Consider the following 20053-nt stretch of genomic DNA (forward strand, 5'->3'; position numbering starts at 1 on the left):
TCTAGGTAGCATTGAGTCCCCGGAATCCCTTGCAGGGCTTGCTCCATAGCTCTTTGCCAGATAGCCGGAGCTGATGACACTCCGAAAACCAGTCGATTGTACTGGTACAGGCCTTTGTGTGTGTTTATCGTGAGATACTTTTTAGAGGCCTCCTCAACCTCCATCTGTAGATATGCCTGTGCTAAGTCAATTTTGGTGAAACGTTTCCCTCCGGATAGTGAGGCGAAAATATCTTCTATCCTTGGAAGAGGATACTGTACCATGTGAAGAACCGGGTTTACAGTTACCTTGAAGTCCCCACAGATGCGAACTTTTCTCTGTTCTTCAGATTTATCATTATTCAACGTTTTCTTCATGACCGGGGCGATGGGTGTTGCCCACTCGCTCCAATCTACCTTGGATAACACGCCTGCTTTTTCCAAATTCTCCAGCTCTGCCTCGACGGCTGGACGAATTACGTATGGCACCGGCCTTGCCTTAAAAAACTTGGGAATTGCCGCATCTTCCACTTTTATTGAGGCGGTGGCGCCTTTCAGGGTTCCTAGTTCCTGTTGAAACACTTCTTTGGCGTTAGCCAAGATTTCTTTTAATCATCCAGGTATGACGTCATCATCGTTTTTTTTCTTACTGGTCACCGTCAGTGCCTGAATGGAGTGCCAGTCTAAACGTATCTTTCTGATCCATTCACGCCCCAACAACGGCGGACCGCCATCTTGCAGAACGTATAAATACAACTTCTGTATTTCCTTGCCATTGTATACAACAGGCACACTTATTTTCCCTCTGGGGTATACTTTCTGCCCCGTATATGTCTTCAAGACAATGGATGTGTCTTTCAAAGGTATATGCGGAAATAGCCGCTCGTAATCCCGTCGACTCATGATGGTCAGAGCTAATCCTGTATCTAGCTCCATTTTGACTGGGGACCCCGCTATCGTGAGGGTAACCCAAATGGTCTGGTAATCTTCTTTGGCAATTATATTATGTAATTTGAGACAGCTTAGTCTCTTATTTCCGGAGTTGCTATCGCTCTTCTGGTCTTCGGAGCTACTGTCCGTCATCATTTGTACCTTTCTGTACTTTTCCTTATTGACCTTTTTACTGTCAGCGGATTTCTTTCCAGATCTGCATACACGTGCAATGTGTCCCATCTTTCCGCATTGCCTGCATGCTTTGTCCTTGAACCAGCAGTCCTTCTGGTCATGGGTGGATCTGCCGCAGCGATAACATCTCTCGAAACCCCATGTCATTTCATGGGTGCCGAAGTCCTGTGGCTTTTGCTGTATCTCTGCAGCTCCTCTTGCTGCTGCTTCGTATGATACAGCCACACTGAAAGCCTTGTCCAGTGTCAAATCTTTCTCAGAAAGTAGTCTTTTCTGTGTTCCTTTGCTTAGGAGACCGCAGATGAATTTGTCTCGTAGAGAATCTGCCAGTCCTGCCCCGAATTGGCAGTGCTTTGACAGTTTTCGTAATTCAGTGAGGTAATCAGCGTTACTTTCATTCTTGTGCTGATTCCTCCTGAAGAATTTGAATCATTCCGCTATCAGCAGCGGTGTTGGGTTTAAGTGCTCCTGTAAGGTATCAACAATCTCCTTAAAATTCTTGTCCATCGGTTTGGCTGGAGTGATCAAGTTTCGTAACAGCCCATATGTCCTTGCGCCCATCAGATTTAGAAGTACCGATGCCTTTTTATCATCCGCTACTTCATTCGCCTTGCAATATACCTCCACTCTTTCCACATATGTGGTCCAATCTTCTATATCACTATCGAAAGCAGTAATATTGCCAGTCTTCGGCATCTTGAAAATCTAAAATGGCGCTTCCCGCGCTTTTCTTTCTTCCCCGCCATGTTAAGATGGCGCCTCCCGCGCTTTCCCGCCGCTGCCGCTGCTGCCAACGCTGTTCTCCGCGGTTCCCGTTGCGACCTGCGGCTTTTCACGGTATTTCTATTTTTTTTTTAATATATCGCTTCAATAGTTTCTCCGTTACTTGGAGAACCGTTCCCGTCGTGGAGCGGACCCTCTGGGACTTCCCCTCCCTCTGCTCGGCCCGAACGCCGACCTGCTTTGCAGCACCGGCCGCGCCCTGAGTGCTCCACCCTCTGACTCTGTTTGCTTCTGCTTCCCGACTCGCTGCCCGGCCCTGTTGCAGAGCCACCCGATCGAGCTCTAGCCCACCACAGCCCAGGAAGGATCAGTGCACTACCTGCCACCAGCCCGTTTAGCTGGGGAAACCACAGACTGGAGACCAAGCCTGGCCCTCGTTTTCGAGTTTCTTCGAGTTATTTTTTTTTGCTTCTGGCTTCGACCTTCGTCTGAGGAATCGATCCCCTTGAGGTGCTGCCGAATTGCAGGTAAGTTTGTTTCTAACTCGTCGCCACTGTTAGATCCGTGTGTTAATGGAGACACGGAATGCAGGAGTTGATTTAACAAGTGTTTACTGAACAAAGTCTGGAGGTGAACTAACAACACAAGACGCTACACAGGCTTATATACCCGAGTGGTCACTACCGGTACTACAGTATACAGGCTCCCCCCTTTCCTTTTGTTTCTCTCTCACACCTGGCAGCTATCTTTTGCCCTGCCAGTACACTTTACACCTAATCCCAGCCTATTACCATCTCGTCTAGCTTCTAATCTCTTTTACTTCTTTTGGTTCTTTTATTCTTTTGTCCGATCGCAGCCCTGCCTTCGATCTAGTTCCTTTTCTCTCCAGTTTTGAAGAAGGGTCAAACCCGAAACGTCAACTCAAATTTCTCTCCACGGATGTTGCCTGAACTGCTGAGTTTTTCCAGCATTTTCTGTTGTTACTTCAAAAACATAGTTCCTCTTAAAGGTACATACACGACAAAAAATACCTCAACTTCTGTTTGTTTAAAATTACATTAGACACTGACAAAACAATAATTATCTGTAAAACTGTTGGTTGAATTCATACTTATAACTTGTTTTGTGCAGGTATATCTTTCGCTCTTGGGCATATCAAGGGAAAGAGCAGGGGAGTGGGACTAATTGGATAGCTCCACCAAAGAGCCGGCACAGGCATGATGGGCCTATTGGCCTCCTTCTGAGCTGTATCATTCTATAATTCTATGATGTGAAACCAGATCAGTGAATGAGTCAGACCTTTCAAATCATTCATCTGTTTTCTGTCTGTTGCCTGTTGGATTGTGCAATCTTCCTTTCTCCTTACAGAACAAATGTAATGGGTAAATTTATGTCATTTTGAATAAAAAGCTGGTCGGTGGGGTATTGTAAACAGGCTTTCAGATCCAAAATGACATTGATGCCAATTGCTTTATGGGCCAGTTCAGTTCTAGGAAGAGCCTGAGCTACACGTAATGCTGAAGAGCTTGCATTGTAATCTGGTGCTGGATGAATTTCTCCAAAATGACCTCAGTACCAGTAAACTTGACTTGGTAACATTACCAACACATACACATGTAAGATTTTTTAAATAAATGCCATCATATTCTCAATTGCAGCATCATACAATGTGTTTCTAAATGTAGTAAAATGTCTTGCTGCCTCATGGCTGAAGAATGAACAGGCTGGGTCTCTTTTCTCTTGAAAAGGGAAGGCTGAGGGGTGACCTAATAGAGGTCTTTAAAATTATGAAATGTTTTGATAGAGTAGATACAGAGAGAGTGTTTCCACTTGTGGGGATTAGCAAAACTAGACGTCATCAATGTAAGATAGTCACCAAGAAATTAAATAGGGAATTCAGAAGAAACTTCTTTACCAAGAGAGTGGTAAGAATGTGGAACTCGCTACCACAGGGATTGGTTGAAGCGAATCGTATAGATGCATTTAAGGGGAGGCTAGACAAGCATATGAGGGAGAAGGGAATAAAGGGTTATGCTAATTAGAATCTTGGTGTCAGCTGTGGCTCAGTTGGTAGCACACTCACCTCTGAGTTCAAGAAGGTTGTGGGTTCAAGTCCCACTCCAGGGACTTGAGCACATAAAGCTAAGCTGACACTCCAGTACAGTGCTGAGGGAGTGCTGCACTGTTGGAGGTGCCGTCTCTTGGATGAGACATTAAACCAAGATCAGGTGGATGTAAAAGATCCCATGGCACTATTTCGAAGAAGAGTAGTGGAGTTATCCCTGGTAGGCTGGCCAATATTTATCCCTCAACCAACATAATCTGGTCATTATCACATTGCTGTTTGTGGGAGCTTGCTGTGCGCATGTTTCCCACATTACAACAATGACTCCACTTCAAAAGTACTGCATTGGCTGTAAAGCGCTTTGAGACGTCCGGTGGTCGTGAAAGGCACTATATAAATGCAAGTTTTTCTTTAGATGAGGAAAGACGGGAGGAGGCTCGAGTGGAGCATAAATGCCACCATAGACTGGTTGGGTCAAATGGCTTGTTTTTGTGCTGTATATCCTATATATGCAAAGATTCATCATTGGCAAAGATCAGTTTTCAGCTTTATTTATTTATTTTTCTATTTAAAGGGTGGACTCCCAACACGTGGCTCTAGTGCAGATTTGAACATAGGGAATTTTCCAACCATGCCAGCCTGAGCAGATGCTTAGCAAAGGTTGGATTCCCTGCGACAACAGAAAAAAGCAAACTGGAATGAATAACTATTAAAACAAAAGCAAAATGTTGGAAATCTGAAATAAAAACAGAAAATGCTGGAAATACTCAGCACTCTCCACAGGTGCTGCCTGACCTGCTGAGTATTTCCAGCATTTTCTGTTTTTATTTTGGAATAACTATTAATCTATGCTCATGCCAATATACCTCTACTCATAGCCATTTTTAGAGGTGTATTGGTTGAGGGTTGTGGTAATAGCCGGACTGTGTACTTAGCCAAGGAAGTATGTGGCATTCAGCGGGGGAGGGTGGAGGCGCAATTCCGAAGAAAAATAAATCAGTACTCCAAAGCCTGCATTACATCAATGCTGCTATTTAAAAAAAATCTTTCCTTTTTGCCCCTTCTTACAAAAGCACTAACTTTTTCTGGGATGAAGTTCCACATACATACACCTGGCAGATCATCTGTACGTTGCCCAAATGACCACTGCCCATGTGTGAATCTGGACTGTTAGTAAGCTATTCAACGCTCGAGGGAACCATAACTGAGCCTGATTCTGTCCTTAACATGTGTTCATAAATACATCCTCGTTAGCAGGCATCACTGGATAGCAATCAAGATATGGACCCCAGGCTGATTTTTTCCTTCCCATTCCGGGAACACTGAAGTTATCTGCAGCTGAGATCAGCTACCTCATGACAGACCAGGAACTGAGTCTGGGACCTTCCTAATCTGATTTTTGAGCTTAGTATTACATTCCCTTTTTAGCCATTCCAAGAAGTTATTTTCCAACTAATGTAATGTGCTCTTTTAATCATACTGCATTAATTGTGTGAATGCAAATAATATATTTGAATAACAAAGTAGGAATATTAAAATGCTGGTTATGCTGTATGGATACATGTCCTGGATTTGAATGGACTATTTTTACCCTAATTCAGAACTATGTATACCTTTATTTGCTCTTGAACTAGAAATCTTGCCAGTTTATTTTTGAATTCTTTAAATGTGCAGGAGTTGCCTGCCATTAGTGATAACTGACTAGTGTAACCAGGTACTCACACTTTCATAATATAGGGTATCTAGTTTGATCCTCGGAGGAAGCAAAGCAAACTGCTTCTCCAAAGTTTCATTTGCTATATACAGACAGTAGTTTCAGTCACTGATTTCAATGATTATACCAGTTTTATAAATGGGAGGCAATGACATGAATGGTTATTTCAGTTTTTATACTTTTTCCTGAGAAATTGTTTCCTCTGATGTCTAGTTTGTAATTGCACCAACCCCTGTGGAACTGAGCAATAAAGGACAGAAAGCTTCCAGGTTCAATCCTCAGTCTCAACTGAATTAGCTAATCTCTACCATGATTGGGTGGATGCTACAATTGACATCTGCACTCCTAGATAAAAAGAGAAAGAAAAATCAGATAGGGTTCCCACTTACATAGAATTACATAGATTTCTTGGTGACTATCTTATATTGATGGCCTCTGAATACAAGAGCAGGGAGGTTATGCTTAAACTGTATCAAACACTAGTTAGGCCACAGCTAGAGTACTGCATGCAGTTCTGGTCACCACATTACAGGAAAGATGTGCTTGCACTAGAGAGGGTACAGAGGAGATTTACGAGGATGTTGCCTGGGCTGGAGAATTTTAGCTATGAAGAAAGATTGGATAGGCTGGGGTTGTTTTCTTTGGAACAGAGGAGGTTGAGGGGAGACCTTATTGAGGTGTATAAAATTATGAGGGCCATAGATAGAGTGGATAGGAAGGACCTATTTCCCTTAGCAGAGGGGTCAACAACTAGGGGGCATAGATTTAAAATAATTGGTAGGAGGTTTAGAGGAGATTCGAGGGGAAATTTCTTCACCCAGAGGGTGATGGGAGTCTGGAACTCACTGCCTGAAAAGGTGGTAGAGGCAGAAACCCTCACCACATTTAAACAGTGCTTGGATGTACACTTGAATTGCTGTAACCTACAGGGCCATGGACCAAGAGCTGGAAAGTGGGATTGGGCTGGACAGCTCTTTGTCGGCCGGCGCGAACACGATGAGCCGAAATGGCTTCCTTCCGTGCTGTAGATTTCTATGATGAATTCTTCTTCATAAGTGGAAACACTCTCTAGCAAAACCTTTCATAATTTTAAAGACCTCTATTAGGTTACCCCTCTGCCTTCTCTTTACAAGAGAAAAGAAACCCAGCCTGTTCATCCTTTTCAAATCCCTCCATGACCTTGGCCTATCTGGTGTCCAAGGTCACATCATCTGCTCTTCTCCAACAGCTTTCTGCATATCCCTCCCTGTGCTCCACCACTGGTGGGAGAGCCATTATGTAATCCTGCCACCGCACTCAAACTCCCTTCCCAAGTCCTTTGCCTTGCTACACTTCTCTCTATTTTCCAAAGATTGCAAATCCTACTTCCCTAACTTTCCTTGCAAACTCCCGCACGGTATCTGGTTCCGCTTTGTAAAGCACCTAGAAGTTTTGCTGTGTGAAAAACAAAACACAAGTGCAAATTATTGTGTTGGAGGGCTGCTACCATTTCACAGAATCACAGAATCTACAGTGCAGATAGAGGCCATTTCGGCCCATCGAGCCTGCACCGACACATATCCCACCCTATCCCCGTAACCCCACGTATTTAATCTCCTAACACTAAGGGTCAATTTATAATAGCCAAATCAACCTAACCTGCACATCTTTGGACTGTGGGAGGAAACCGGAGCACCCGGAGGAAACCCACGCAAACACGGGGAGAATGTGCAAACTCCACACAGACAGTCGCCCGAGGCCAAATTTGAACCCGGGTCCCTGGCGCTGTGAGGCAACAGTGCTAACCACTATGCCACCGTACAGGAGGAGGTGGTGGCGGTGAGGGGGAACATAATAAAATTGGAAGGTGGGCATAGGGAGTGGAAAGCACAGCTTCTTTAAAGCAGATTTTTAAAGTTGTAACTATTTTTAAGAGTTTGGTACAAGACTTGTTTTATTCCTGTATTAAAAAATTAATGGATTTAAAATAAAATAAGCACACCCACGTAATTTCCTTAACAAAAAAAAAACTGCATACCCCTGTACTACCCCTCCAAATACAAGTGACACACCTAACACTGCGAATTTAAACAAAAGCAAAATAGTGTGGCTGCTGGAAATTGAATTGTGAATTTGAAGTTCGCTCCACGCTGATCCGTGCCCCCGCCAACTGCACTCAGACCGGAAACCCTTTCTCCCTTTGTTTACAATTCTACTCCTCATTCCATTGGTTCCCCTTTATGTAAATAACATGACGTCCCCTAACTTCCGCGTTTTTATCAATGGAGTTTGCATTCAGCGCCCAACGAATAGCTGACCAGCCGGGGATAATACACAAGCTGCAGAATCGCCGCGGCACCGTTACATTGTCGATGTTTCAATCAGCGTTGATTGGTGCTGTGGGCCATGCTGATTTTTTCAGCTCTGTTCCATTGGTCAAATCTGGTTGTCACTTATCCAATAACAACGATCAATAAAAAAAAAACCGCTTTTCATAAAGCTGATTGGTCGAGCGAACCTCCCTTCCCTTTATTCGATTAAGGCACCTGAAATGCCAATCAACAGAGTCGGCCCCGCCCCTTTCTTGTAAACCCCACCTCAATCAAGGCGACTGCGCCAATTAGAAACGCGAACCGACTAAATCGGGGCAGCGATTGGTTCGCTCTGGCGTCCATCGCCCCGCCTCCCCTGCTGCTGAATCTGATTGGTTGCTATGGTAAATGGGCGGAGGGGAAGGAGGGCGGGGCATCTGGCTGGTCTCTGAAGCGGATTGGTGCGATGAGATGTCAGTCAGGCGGCCGGCAGCCCCTACTTTTCCTGCCGCTCGGTGTGTTTGTGAGTCGAGCCGTTTCGGGCTTGGTTTGCAGTTCGGGCCTTTAAAAAAAAAATCCCACACACAACTCCTCCTTCGCCTCCTCCTCTTAGCGCATGCACATGGTGATGTTAGATACCCCGGCACTCGGCCTGATCCTGCTCCCACTGTGCGGTCCGGAGTTTTAAATTTATCCCTGTGTGGGAGGGGGGAGTCTGTATATATTTTCGAAGTTTTAAAAAGAAGAAAGTCCAAGAAGGGGGAAAAAAGGGGGTAGGAACATGGCGGCGGCGCCGAGAAATCCACGTAGCAACGTCAAAAAGGGTCGGATTTTGGGGCTAATCGACGCCATCCAGGACGCGGTCGGGCCGCCGAAGCAGGCGGCCGATAAGCGGATGGTGGAGAAGACCTGGAAGCTGATGGACAAAGTGGTTAGGCTCTGCCAGAATTCCAAGCTGCAGCTGAAAAACAGCCCGCCGTACATTCTGGATATCCTCCCGGACACTTACCAGCATCTCCGTATCATCCTCTCCAAGTACGAGGATCGCATGCACGTCCTGAGCGAGAACGAGTACTTCAAGATCTACATCGACAGCCTGATGAAGAAGTCCAAAAGGGCCATCAGGCTCTTCAAGGAAGGCAAAGAGAGGATGTACGAGGAGCAGTCTCAGGATAGGTAAAATAAACTAACTATATCATCATCAACATCATCATCATAATTGATGCTCTCCACATCTTTCCCCTTTATCTTCCGATGCAAAACAGCATGCAACTTTTCTGAGTACTTGCCAACACTAAGACATGAAATTAGATATTTCTCTTAAAATGGCTTTTACATTGTGGCTGTCAAATGTTGTAGTGTACTGACATTTTCCGCGTAGGTGTATTTTAATAATTAAATATTTAAGTTGCTTGCGCAAAACGAATGGGTTCCCGTTTTCGGGTGAAGAAGTTTCATTTTCAAGAGTATGAACCCAAATAGCATTTTGACCTGCTATAACATCCTTTTTTTCTGGTTAAAACTGAGTAAATGAAAGTTATTCTGAACAAGTTATTGGAGTGGATAATCGCGATTAAATCGTTTCAGTAAATAGAAATCTGTTTTGGAAATTTAACTAATTCCAAATGAGCAGATTCTAAAATATAGTGATGAAATGTGTTTAGCTGAGCCACATATCAAAATCTGTCGAGCTTATTTTGTTTCCCTTTTCCATGATTTCTGGAAACGGTATAAACGGAAACCTATTATACTGGCTGTCGAATTTCCTGGTAATCAGCTGCAAGTTGTTTCTTGATGCACTTGTAATAACGTCACGGTTGTTAATCCTGAGCGTCATCACACAGCAACCAGCGCACTGGTGGTCGGTGGCTGAACTAAAGTACTGCTGGCACAAAACTGAATAAGCCCACTCGCATAAAAATGTAACTGTTATGAAATAGAACTTCCTGGAATTACTTGACTCGAGTCTTACTCGTGGGTTCCCTTGACCATTGCAAATTGAGCTTGATCTTTGTGGCTTGATGTCATCCGAACTGTTAAATTAGACAAGATTTGTATTCAAATTGATTGATTTTAGTTAGCAAATTGACTGTTTTACTAATGTATTATTGGGTTTAGTAACTTTGGATTGAGATACAATTGCAGATGCAAAGAGAATCCAGTGAAATACAATAGTGCCACTTTGTCTCCTCTGCCCATATTATACAAGATACACAATAACTTGCCCCAAATATGGAGGTGATGTTTACACAACTTTGTAAACTGCAGCACTTCTTGTTTTAGCTGTAATTAAGACAACTATACCGGAAAGAGAAAAGCCTTGCTTTGTCAAATATCAGCCTGGCTTAATAGTGTTTTTCTCAGCCTTGTCCGAGTCAGAAGATCATGGGTTCAAGCCCTACAACAGGATTTGAACATATGATTTAGGCTCATAGTTCAGTATGTTGCATTGTTGGAAGTGGCATCTTTTGGGTGTGACGCTAAACTGAGGCGCCATCGGGTGGGGGGAGATTTTATAGCACTCTTTTGAAGAAGAGTTGGGAGTTCTCCCGGTGTCCTGGCCATCAGTCACCCTTCAATCAATACCCCTGAAATACAGATTATCTGGTCATTAGTCTCATTGTTTGTGGGACCTTTTGCACAAATTAACTGCTGTGTTTGCCTACAAAATAACAGCAGTGACTACACGTCAAAAGTCATTCATTGGCTGTGAAACGCTTTGGGACGTCCTGAGGTTGTGAAAGGCACTAAAGTTCTTTCTGTTCCTTTTTTCCAGCTGTTACTGTTCTTAATAGGAATCATTTTTTAAAAATTGAGAAACCTAGATAGAGGGCCAAGGCTTGTGCAGAATGCCACTGAGGTTGAAACAACCCGTAAAGATGAAATAAATCAAGATGCAGTGGTTAGGTGACAAAGCTAAGGTTTGAAAAGCCTGTAGATTGTAGGAAGGAGGGTAGTCTGAAGGAGGTCAGGATTTCTGCAGATTTGATGATGACTGAGAATGGGAAACAGTGCATCCCACATGGTAGGTTTTGGCAAACTGCTACAGGAACTCTGGAAAAACAACATGCTGAAATTACACACCGGGCCTGTTAGCAGGGGAAATGTTCAGGTGTGAACTGTCATCGGAATAGATTACGGTCTCTCTCCACATTACAACCTTTTTAGCAAATGTTACATAAGGAAAATAATCTGATTCTTAAGAAAATAAATTGTTTACACATAAGTCAGTTTTATATGTATCTGCATTCCTTCATTTCAAAAGTTTCACCAAATATGTAATGCATTAGTTTTACTGAGGCCTTTTGTAATACTGGAATGCCATGCATGTACTGTATACAATCTATCCCCAAATAAGGAAAAAGAAACAACAACTTCCTGCCTCCAGCTCATACCTGGACATTTGGTTACACTGTTTTGGGAGTAAAAGGTAGGAACTGGAAAAGGGAAGTCAAACATCCTTTTTCTCTTGGTTTTTGCTGAAATGTATATTTTAAAAAAAAGTTTAGTTGCACAGCAAGTTATAACTTTTCATTGGAGAGGGAAAGAATAACCATGGCCTGGAAAATCTAATGCTGTAATTAACTTGAATTTACTAAACAGTGGAAATTAAAACACTTGGCAGCAATGATGCATAATTTTTAATATATATTGTCTTTGGATTCTTGCTCAAAGTTAGATTTGTGTACAGGAAAAGGAAATGCACAATTTAAGCAAACAGTCTAAAACAAACCTCTGTCCTGTAGCAGGCTTTAGTATGGGAAGGGGAGCAGGGGAGAGAATAAAAGGAAAGAAAGAACTAAAATGTTTTATCTTTTGAATTTGTCTGAAGAGTATTATGGTTTGAAGCTTGTTGATAAACCCTGGAATTAGGTGGAACCATTAAAATAAAGGAAGTCTAATGCATACCAGACAGAGTCCACTTTTTTTTACCCGTACTGTGGCCCCAAGAAAAGGATGTTATTACCAAGCGGATGTAGTCATTATGAGTTGTACTGCTGACAGTCAGATGTGAACTGCCTGAAAGAAATGCATCCTCCTGAAGTTTGGATGGTTTGTTTTAGTCTTTTCCCAAATGTTTAATGATGAATGCCTCCAGAATGTTTTTATTACTGTATAATTCAGGAGAAAAGTGTCTGTTATCAGCTGCTGTTCAGGGCACAGTATAAAGGAAAGTGTACTGTTTTAAGCACATTGCCGAGCAGTGTTTGAAGGTATCGTTATTTGATGGTTTGCAAAACAGAGTGATTTGGGTATAAAAATAGAATCCTGAATTTCAGTGTCACTAAGTTTTGTTATGGGTCGCGATGCCAAACAACATATTGCTTGAGAGTACACTCAGGAATACTGCAACATGAAGTGATGGGATGTGGGTCTATTTATGATTCTCCACACACTGAACTAATTTCAGTCATTCCAAGTAGAGGCCAGGGTTTGCCCTACATGAAAGGTGGGGTTGGGGGCAGGGATGCCTGGACGGCTGTTTCATTAAGTTTATGGAAGCTGGAGTAACTCTGCCTCCTAAAAGCATTGTCTTGCCTGGAGAGCAAGAGCAGCACTGAATTGCAACTCCACTAACATCCTCTCCCCCTGGCCAAGCAAGCCGTGCACAGAAGCTCTGAGTTATGTGGACTAGCAAGTCTGCGAAAGGTCAGAAGTGAAGGCAGGTGGGCCTCGAATGTCCCCCAGGCTGTATTTTGAGTATCAGTGCTGTATCCCATAAGGTGATTTAAATTTGGTGTGGTGATTTAGGGAGCGCCTTGCTTTACTGCCCTTCTGCTGATGCTTCCCAGTTTGTTTTCAAATACCCGCGGCTGTTTTCCATCAGGCACTGGGCAGAAGCAGAGTTAATGAATCTGGCAGAAGTTTCAAAACCTGCTGCCAGAACAAGGTGAATTAGGCCACTTCTATTCCAAAAGGCGGCAGAATGAGTATTTGTCAACTTTACATTTACAGTAACAGTAAATTGTATTTATATAGGAGGACATCTTGGCGTGTTTTGCATTAAGGAAGGAAAGAATGCAGTAAATAACATAAAACACCTCTCGTAATGCTGGATATAATGCTCTGTATCAAGAAACTATCTTTTATCCTGATCTATGTATGAAACTGAAGTGCTTCTTTGTCACTATTTAGAATGCCTTGTGAAATGTGAACCACACTGGAACCAAGATCTTATAGAATTGTCTATCTGAGTCCAAATTTGAGTTTTTGAAATTTGTACATTAAGAAATTTGTGAAATCTGTAGTCTGTGTTTTATATGGACCAGGTTTTATATTTTACATACAATTTACAGCACAGAAACAGGCCATTTGGCCAGAGATTATGCTCCACACGAGCCTCCTCCCACTCTATTTGGGGGTACAGGGCATAATTTCAAAATTTGCAGATGACACGAAACTTGGAAGTGTAGTAGACTTAAAGAGGACATAGACAGACTGGTGGAATGGGCAGACACATAACAAATGAAATTCAATGCAGAAATGTTTGAGGTGATACATTTTGGTAGGAAGAATGAGGAGAGACAATACACACTAAATGGTCCAATTTTAAAGTGGGTGCAAGAAGAGAGACCCGGGGGTGTTTGTGCACAAATCTGTGAAGGTGGCAGGACAGGTTAACAAAGCTGTTAATAAAGCATATGGGATCCTGGGCTTTATAAATAGAGGTAGAGAGTACAAAAGCCAGGAAGTTATGCTAAACCTTTATTTAAAAAAAAAAAAAAAACTAGTTCGGCCCCAGCTGGAATATTGTGTCCAATTCTAGGCATCACACTTTAGGAAGGATGTGAAGACTTTTCGAGAGGGTACAGAAAGGATTTACTAGGATGGTTCCAGGGATGAGGGATTACAGTTACATGGATAGACTGGAGAAGCTGGGGTTGTTCTCCTTGGAGCAGCAAAGGCTGAGAGGAGATTTGATAGAGGTGTTTAAAATCATGAAGGGTTTAGATAGAGTAAATAAAGAGAAACTGTTTCCAATAGCTGAAGGGTCGATAACGAGAGGGCACAGATTTAAGGTGATTGGCAAAAGAACCAGAGGCGACATGAGGAAAAACCTTTTTACGCAACGAGTGGTTAGGATTTGTAATGCACTGCCTGATAGGGTGGTGAAAACAGATTCAATAGTAGGCTTGAAAAGGGGATTGGATAAATACTTTGAAGGAGAAAAAATTGCAGGGGTATGGGGAAAGAGCGGGGAAGTGGGACTAACTGGATTGCTCTTCAAAAGCTGCAGACTCAATGGGCCGAATGGCCTCCTTCTGTGCTGTACTATTCTATATTTCTATTTACTTCATCGCACCCTATCAACATATTCAATTCATTTCTTCCTCATGTACTTATCTAGCTTCTCCTTAAATCCATCTATGCTATTCACCTCAACTACTGTGTGATGGAGAGTACCACATTCTCAAACATTGAGTAAAAAAGCTTCTCTTGAATTACTTACTAGATTTATTAGTGACTATCTTGTATACATGGCGCCAGTTTTAGACTCTCTTCTTTCCCCCCCCCCCCCCCCCCACCCCGCCACAAGTGGAAACAACTTCTCTACGTCTACCCTGTCAAACCTGTTAATTTTAAAGACCTTTTATCGAGTCACCTTTCTGTATTCCCTTTTCTAGAGGAAATAGCCCCAGCCTATTTAGTTTTTCCTGGTGGTTGTACCCTCTCAATTCTGGTATCATCCTCGTAAATCATTTTTGCACTTTCTCCAGTGCTTCTTTATCCTTTTTGTAATATGGAGACCAGAACTGTGCCCAGCACTTGGTGTGGTCTAACCAAGATTCCTGAAAGTTTAACATAACTTCTCTCTTTTTGAATTCTATTCTTCTAGAAATGAACCCCAGTGCTTTGCTTGCACTTTTTATGGCCTTGTTAACCTGCGTTGCTACTTTTACATGATACAATGATAATGGAGTTGTTGACTAATCATAGCATGTCTAGACACTTTAGAATCTTAATAACAGCGATCAGATCACCTCTCAACCTTCTCTTTTAGTCCAGCAAAAGCCGAATCAGTTTAAATTCTTGAGTAACTTGTAAAAAAAAACACATTATGTTGAAATAGTAGAATTCAACAGTTGCAGTTTTTTTTAATATACTTCCTCTTTTCCCATTTGATCACTAAAGCCTTGTTAACCATAATTGACAGTCTAAAATGTGAATGGTTTTTAACCTACATTTTCAGCAGATAGAATTAGTGATGTATTCTGTAATTTTTATTTGTTTTTAAAAGAGCAGAAAGTTCTCTAGTCTAACTAAATGATCTCAGAATTGGATTTTTGTCCCAATGAAAAATGTGAAGAGAAGAAATAATTTAGATGTTACTGCATCTGGCTTTTGAACTAATATGGTGGAGTTTTTAAAATCACACGACCAGTTTAGGCAATGTTACTCGGTGCTGCAGTCATTTGAATGTGTGGGCAGAGCAGCACAGCACATTTGTGCAATATTCACTTTGTGTACATTACTGTGACATTGGCCTTTTTGAGGCTTCCACGCTGTTTATTATGTGAAATATGCTTTGGCTGAGGTAGAGGTGTATAGGAAGAAACTTTATTTTACATGAATATTTTGCATAAACATCCAGCTTTTGTTTTACACATAGGCAAAATCTACAGCCAGTTTACTGAAAAACTAATGAACAGGCAGAGCTTGAATTTTTGATTCTATCTGCATGAAGTTTACATATTGTGAACACAAGTGAAAAGGATTTCTACACATCTAAGGGATTATAAACCTGGAAACTGGAATTTGTGGTTTGACGCCGCTCAATTTTTCCTTAAGTCGACACAGAAACAAGCCTTTGAGCTCTGAATCATCTCTTGTTTTTGAAATATGCCAATTTCTATTGAATTTATGTTTCAACTGCCGAATCATATGTATATAGAAAGAAAGCTAGAGAACTATAAAATGCCTTCTGAATTTTGAGCACTTGCTGTCCAAATAAATTACACAATTGTAAACCAATCTGTGGAGCAGAGTTGCTGCTGCAGTTATCCAAAGGTGAAGCCTGAAATCGAGCAGTGCTGGCTGACTGAAATTGTGCTGCATTACAACTGACTCAGTTCAGCCATTCAGAGATAAATTTTGCGATCAAATCCATGTTAAATCCCATATATCTTAAAATCACCATTTAAGTATTGAACACTTGAAATGGTTGCTTGAAGATGCCACTCAAAATTCTGAGGCAGAGTTTACAGTATTAGAATGTGTCACATATGCTACTTTTTGGTGTACAGGAAACTTTGGTTTATCCGGAGGTTAACTGTCCGGAATGCTCGAGCCACCGGCAAAAATCAGGAGCCGTTTCGTTAGTTTTTTTTTCTTTTCGTTGCTTTTTTTTCACCAGTCAGGCTCTGCAAGGTCTCGCTGAAGCTGTTGCTAAGCTACAGAGACTTGCAAGGTACGGCTGACTGTTTAGAAGCTGTTGCTAAGCAACAGGGTTTGTTGCCAGATACGGAGCTCAAAATCTCCGTATGTTTCAACATTAGCGCTGGTTTGTCCGGCAGTTTTGATGGGACGGCAACAGCTCGGTCCCGTCGGTGCCGGATAGCACAAAGTTTCCTGTACCTAGTTATACATTTAAAATTAAATTTACCAGATGAGTAGCTGATGATAAATTGCTGATCGGGTAAAAGCCTAGTAACTACTGACTTTTTAACATGTGACTGGCTGTCTGATGCAGTTTGTTTACATTTCAAAACATAGTGCATGTGACATTTTTGTCTTTTCTGAATGTATTCACTTGTTACTTATCTCGAACCTGCACACTCTGGGCTAAATTTACTGGTGTTACTTTAGTAAACTAGTGTTAATTTTGATCCATGCATACGCATACGATGGTGTGATCGTGTTCGTATACTCTGCTCTGTGTGGCTGGTTAGGTTACAGTAGGACAGTCAAATGAATTTGCTGCACTCCAGATGTAAAAAGATTTTTTAACCATTTGCCATCCTGCTATTTTTGACTCTAGTTAATGAACTGGTCCAGCTTATGGATCCTTGTGTGTCTGTAACCCCAGCAGACTCCAAGCTTTAACTGACTATTGATGATGTGCTTTGACAGATAATTTCTTCAATATTTTTATTTGGTTGAGCAGATAAATTTGTCTGTGATCAATGTGTGGAGTAAAAAAGAAAATCTAAGAACAAATTTTGTTTTACTGGAACTATTCTGCTGCCCCAGATAAATTTAACAATATTTTTCATCGGAAGTGGCTGTCACCTCAGCTAATGTTGTTATATTACATAGCCTACAGCACAAACAGGCCATTCGGCCCAACTGCTCCACACGAGTCTCCTCCCACCCCTCTTCATATTCTATTCTTTCTCCCTCGTGCTTATCTAGCTTTCCCTTAAATGCATATGACTTGTCAGAATGCACATCAGTATTGCTGCATGTTTCCTATAGACTTGCTGTGTACACTTAAGGATTGTGATACTGATGGCAGAGGACTATAGGTTTCACTACAGTGAAAATGCAGCTTTGAATGTCAGTGGAGGAGTGAGAGAGGATCCAGTTGTTATCCCTAGTTGCCAGTGTGGTCAGATTTGTAAATTAAAAGTAGAATGGGAGTATAGTATAAAATTGAACTTGACATTTGTATTGTCATATACGAAGGTGAGGGGAAAACTTTAAATTGCGTTTTATCCAGAGCCTGTCTTGGTTTTGTTGAACTGCTTCAATTGTGTGCTAATCTAAGCCATAATAACGGGAGAGGGAGTGGAGGAGGGGGCTAATGATTTAATGCAGTTCTAATCTCCGATAAAACAAAATTCTCTTAAAATAGGTCGACGCTGTTGATATGATATAAATTGATTTTGTGGTTATTTTCTGTCCCATTTGAGTTTTTAACGTAGGCTTGTACAGACAGTAGAAAACCGGACTGTTGAGATGCTGAAAATGTAGTTGGACAGGAACCAAAAATCTGCTGTTGTGTAAATGGTATTAAAGCACTAGCACATGTGGAGGCCACTGGAAATTTAAACTTCAGTGCTTTTCTCAGCAGAAGAATAAATATTTTGGTTGCCTAGCTTGCTGAGATCCAGTGTTCCCTTTGGTCAGAATGGAGTTGGTTTCTCATTTTTGGCTCTGCACCATTTTTAAGATGTCACTGTTTCAAGGTAGGTAATTCGGTGCATGTTAAGCACTGAACCTTGTGACTCTGGAAAGCACAGCTGTGGTTTGTCCTATTCTAGTCCTGTTCAGTAGGAGTGAAGTGTGGAAGTTTTGACAAGTCTTGGTTGAACAGTATTGGTACAATATTACATGAATTCCTGTGGCTTCATGAGATGTCTTAGTGTTACTTTGTGGGTTTCCATCTGTAACTACATTGTCACTTGGAGAAACCTTAAATGGAATATGTTGAGGTTGACTAATGTGACCTTTTGCTATAAAATCTTTCTACTTTAATCTTAAGATAAATTGCTTTCTGGCAGAGTATCATTCTGAAATTATTGTCTTTCATATCTGTAATAGCATGCATTTCTATTACTTTCTGTACAATTTGCATTTAAAATAAAATTCAACTAGTACGATTTCCCTTCATCAAAAGTTTTCCCTATGCTGAACTAGCCCAAAATGAGAACAAAATAAATGGAACTTACATAGGAGTGAATAATGCTGCCTAATTTATTTGGGGAGAAAGACGATGATTAATTTGTGATGTGATGCATTGAAATTTACGGAACAGAAGGAGGCCATTCAGCCCATCGTGTCTGTACCGGCCGAAGAAGAGCAATCCAGCCTAATCCCACTTTCCAGCTCTTGGTCCATAGCCCTGTAGGTTACGACACTTCAAGTACATAGCCAAATGAGAGGCTTTTGAAAGGGCTAGCAAATCAGATGACTTGTATGTGGATTTTTTCTATCCTTTGCATGCTAGGCCCTGAATAATGGAGAATTGCACTGGAAATTCAACACCTCTTGTGCCACTCAATACATCACCAGCTTTAACGAATCAAATTACAGCGGATGCTGTTTTTCATCCCTTTCCTTCCTCCGTCCCAATCCACTTTTCTCTTTCTGGCTTTTCTCTCTCTTGACTTTTCTCTCTGTACCCCTTGTTATGTTGGGGTACGGTTCCATGGGCAGTGGTGGTTCTTAAGTGGCTTGTCCAAGTGGCAATTCTAAATGGGTGAGCCTGGTGTTTGAGTGGAGGCAGGTTATTTGACAAAAGGATCATTAAAGCCAAGCCCGATGTTGCTCTTGCCTGATGTCCACACACCATAGGGTGGCCTCTTCCTACCTGGGAGATACTGAGACCATATGAGATTAATAGACTCTACTTAGACCAGCAATTAAACCTGAGATCTCCCAGGTAACTGCTCAGTACCACTGTACAGCATGGATTATTCACTGGGCTCACTGTTCTACAGCTGCTTTTCAAATGATTGAAATATTGCACCAATGCTGAGGGTTAGCAATATTGCAAATTTGTTTGTAGAGCTGTTTAAAATATTGCATGTATAGTAGCAATAATAGGACACCAAAGAAGACATTTGATTCAGGAACGTTTCCTAGAAATGTAACATTTGCTTACGATAAATTTGGACTTCATTCTGTTGACCAGTTATGATTGTATATTATGATCACAACTGGAGAGGAAATTCTAATGATTCCACTGAGTTTTGCATATTGAAATACTGTTGTATTGCACCATCCCCAACAGTAGTCTTGACCAGGCTCTTCAGTTCAGAATTGTCAGAAATCATATCAAATGCACAAAAAATAAAACCAATGAGTTAGAAGCACAAAGGGTATGATGTAGTAGCCATTTCAGAGCTTTGACTACAAGCTAGGTAAGACTTGGGAGCTAAATATTCCAGCCTATAGGTTCCTTAGAAAGAGCTGGGTAGGGGTAGCAATACTGATGAAATACACAATTATAGTACAGGGTAGTAGAAGGATTTCAGTAAGGGCAATCTGGCAGTGGAAACACTGAGTAGAACGAAGGAACAGTAAAGGATGCAAGACTCTGGTGGGAGTTGTCTACAGACCTCTGAATACTGATGTAGTGGGGGCAGAAACAGTGTCATTCTAACCTGAGATTTTATTTTTCACATAGACTGGGAGAAGCAGACAGCTCAAGTAGAAAAGACAACAAATTTCTTGAATTATTTTGGGACAGTTTTCTGGAACAACATGTTTT

At 41.7% G+C, this 20053-nt stretch overlaps 1 protein-coding gene across 2 annotated transcripts in view; it reads left to right on the plus strand.

The window, feature by feature from the left end:
• The first annotated feature begins 8337 nt into the window (after window positions 1-8337).
• Window positions 8338-20053, plus strand: part of cblb (Cbl proto-oncogene B, E3 ubiquitin protein ligase) — a 184406-nt gene continuing 172690 nt past the window's right edge. The window contains exon 1 of one of the 2 annotated variants that reach the window (XM_086006910.1): window positions 8338-9072. In XM_086006910.1, coding sequence (XP_085863036.1) covers window positions 8678-9072 — 395 coding nt within the window. In that variant the 5' untranslated portion in view covers window positions 8338-8677. The remainder of the gene's footprint in view (window positions 9073-20053) is intronic. The other variant, XM_086006911.1, reaches the window with a different exon arrangement.

The sequence above is a fragment of the Somniosus microcephalus genome, chromosome 14, assembly GCF_052327205.1.
Source record: "Somniosus microcephalus isolate GS21.2 chromosome 14, FLI_Smic_1.0, whole genome shotgun sequence".
In the NCBI taxonomy this organism is placed as follows: Eukaryota; Metazoa; Chordata; class Chondrichthyes; order Squaliformes; family Somniosidae; genus Somniosus; species Somniosus microcephalus.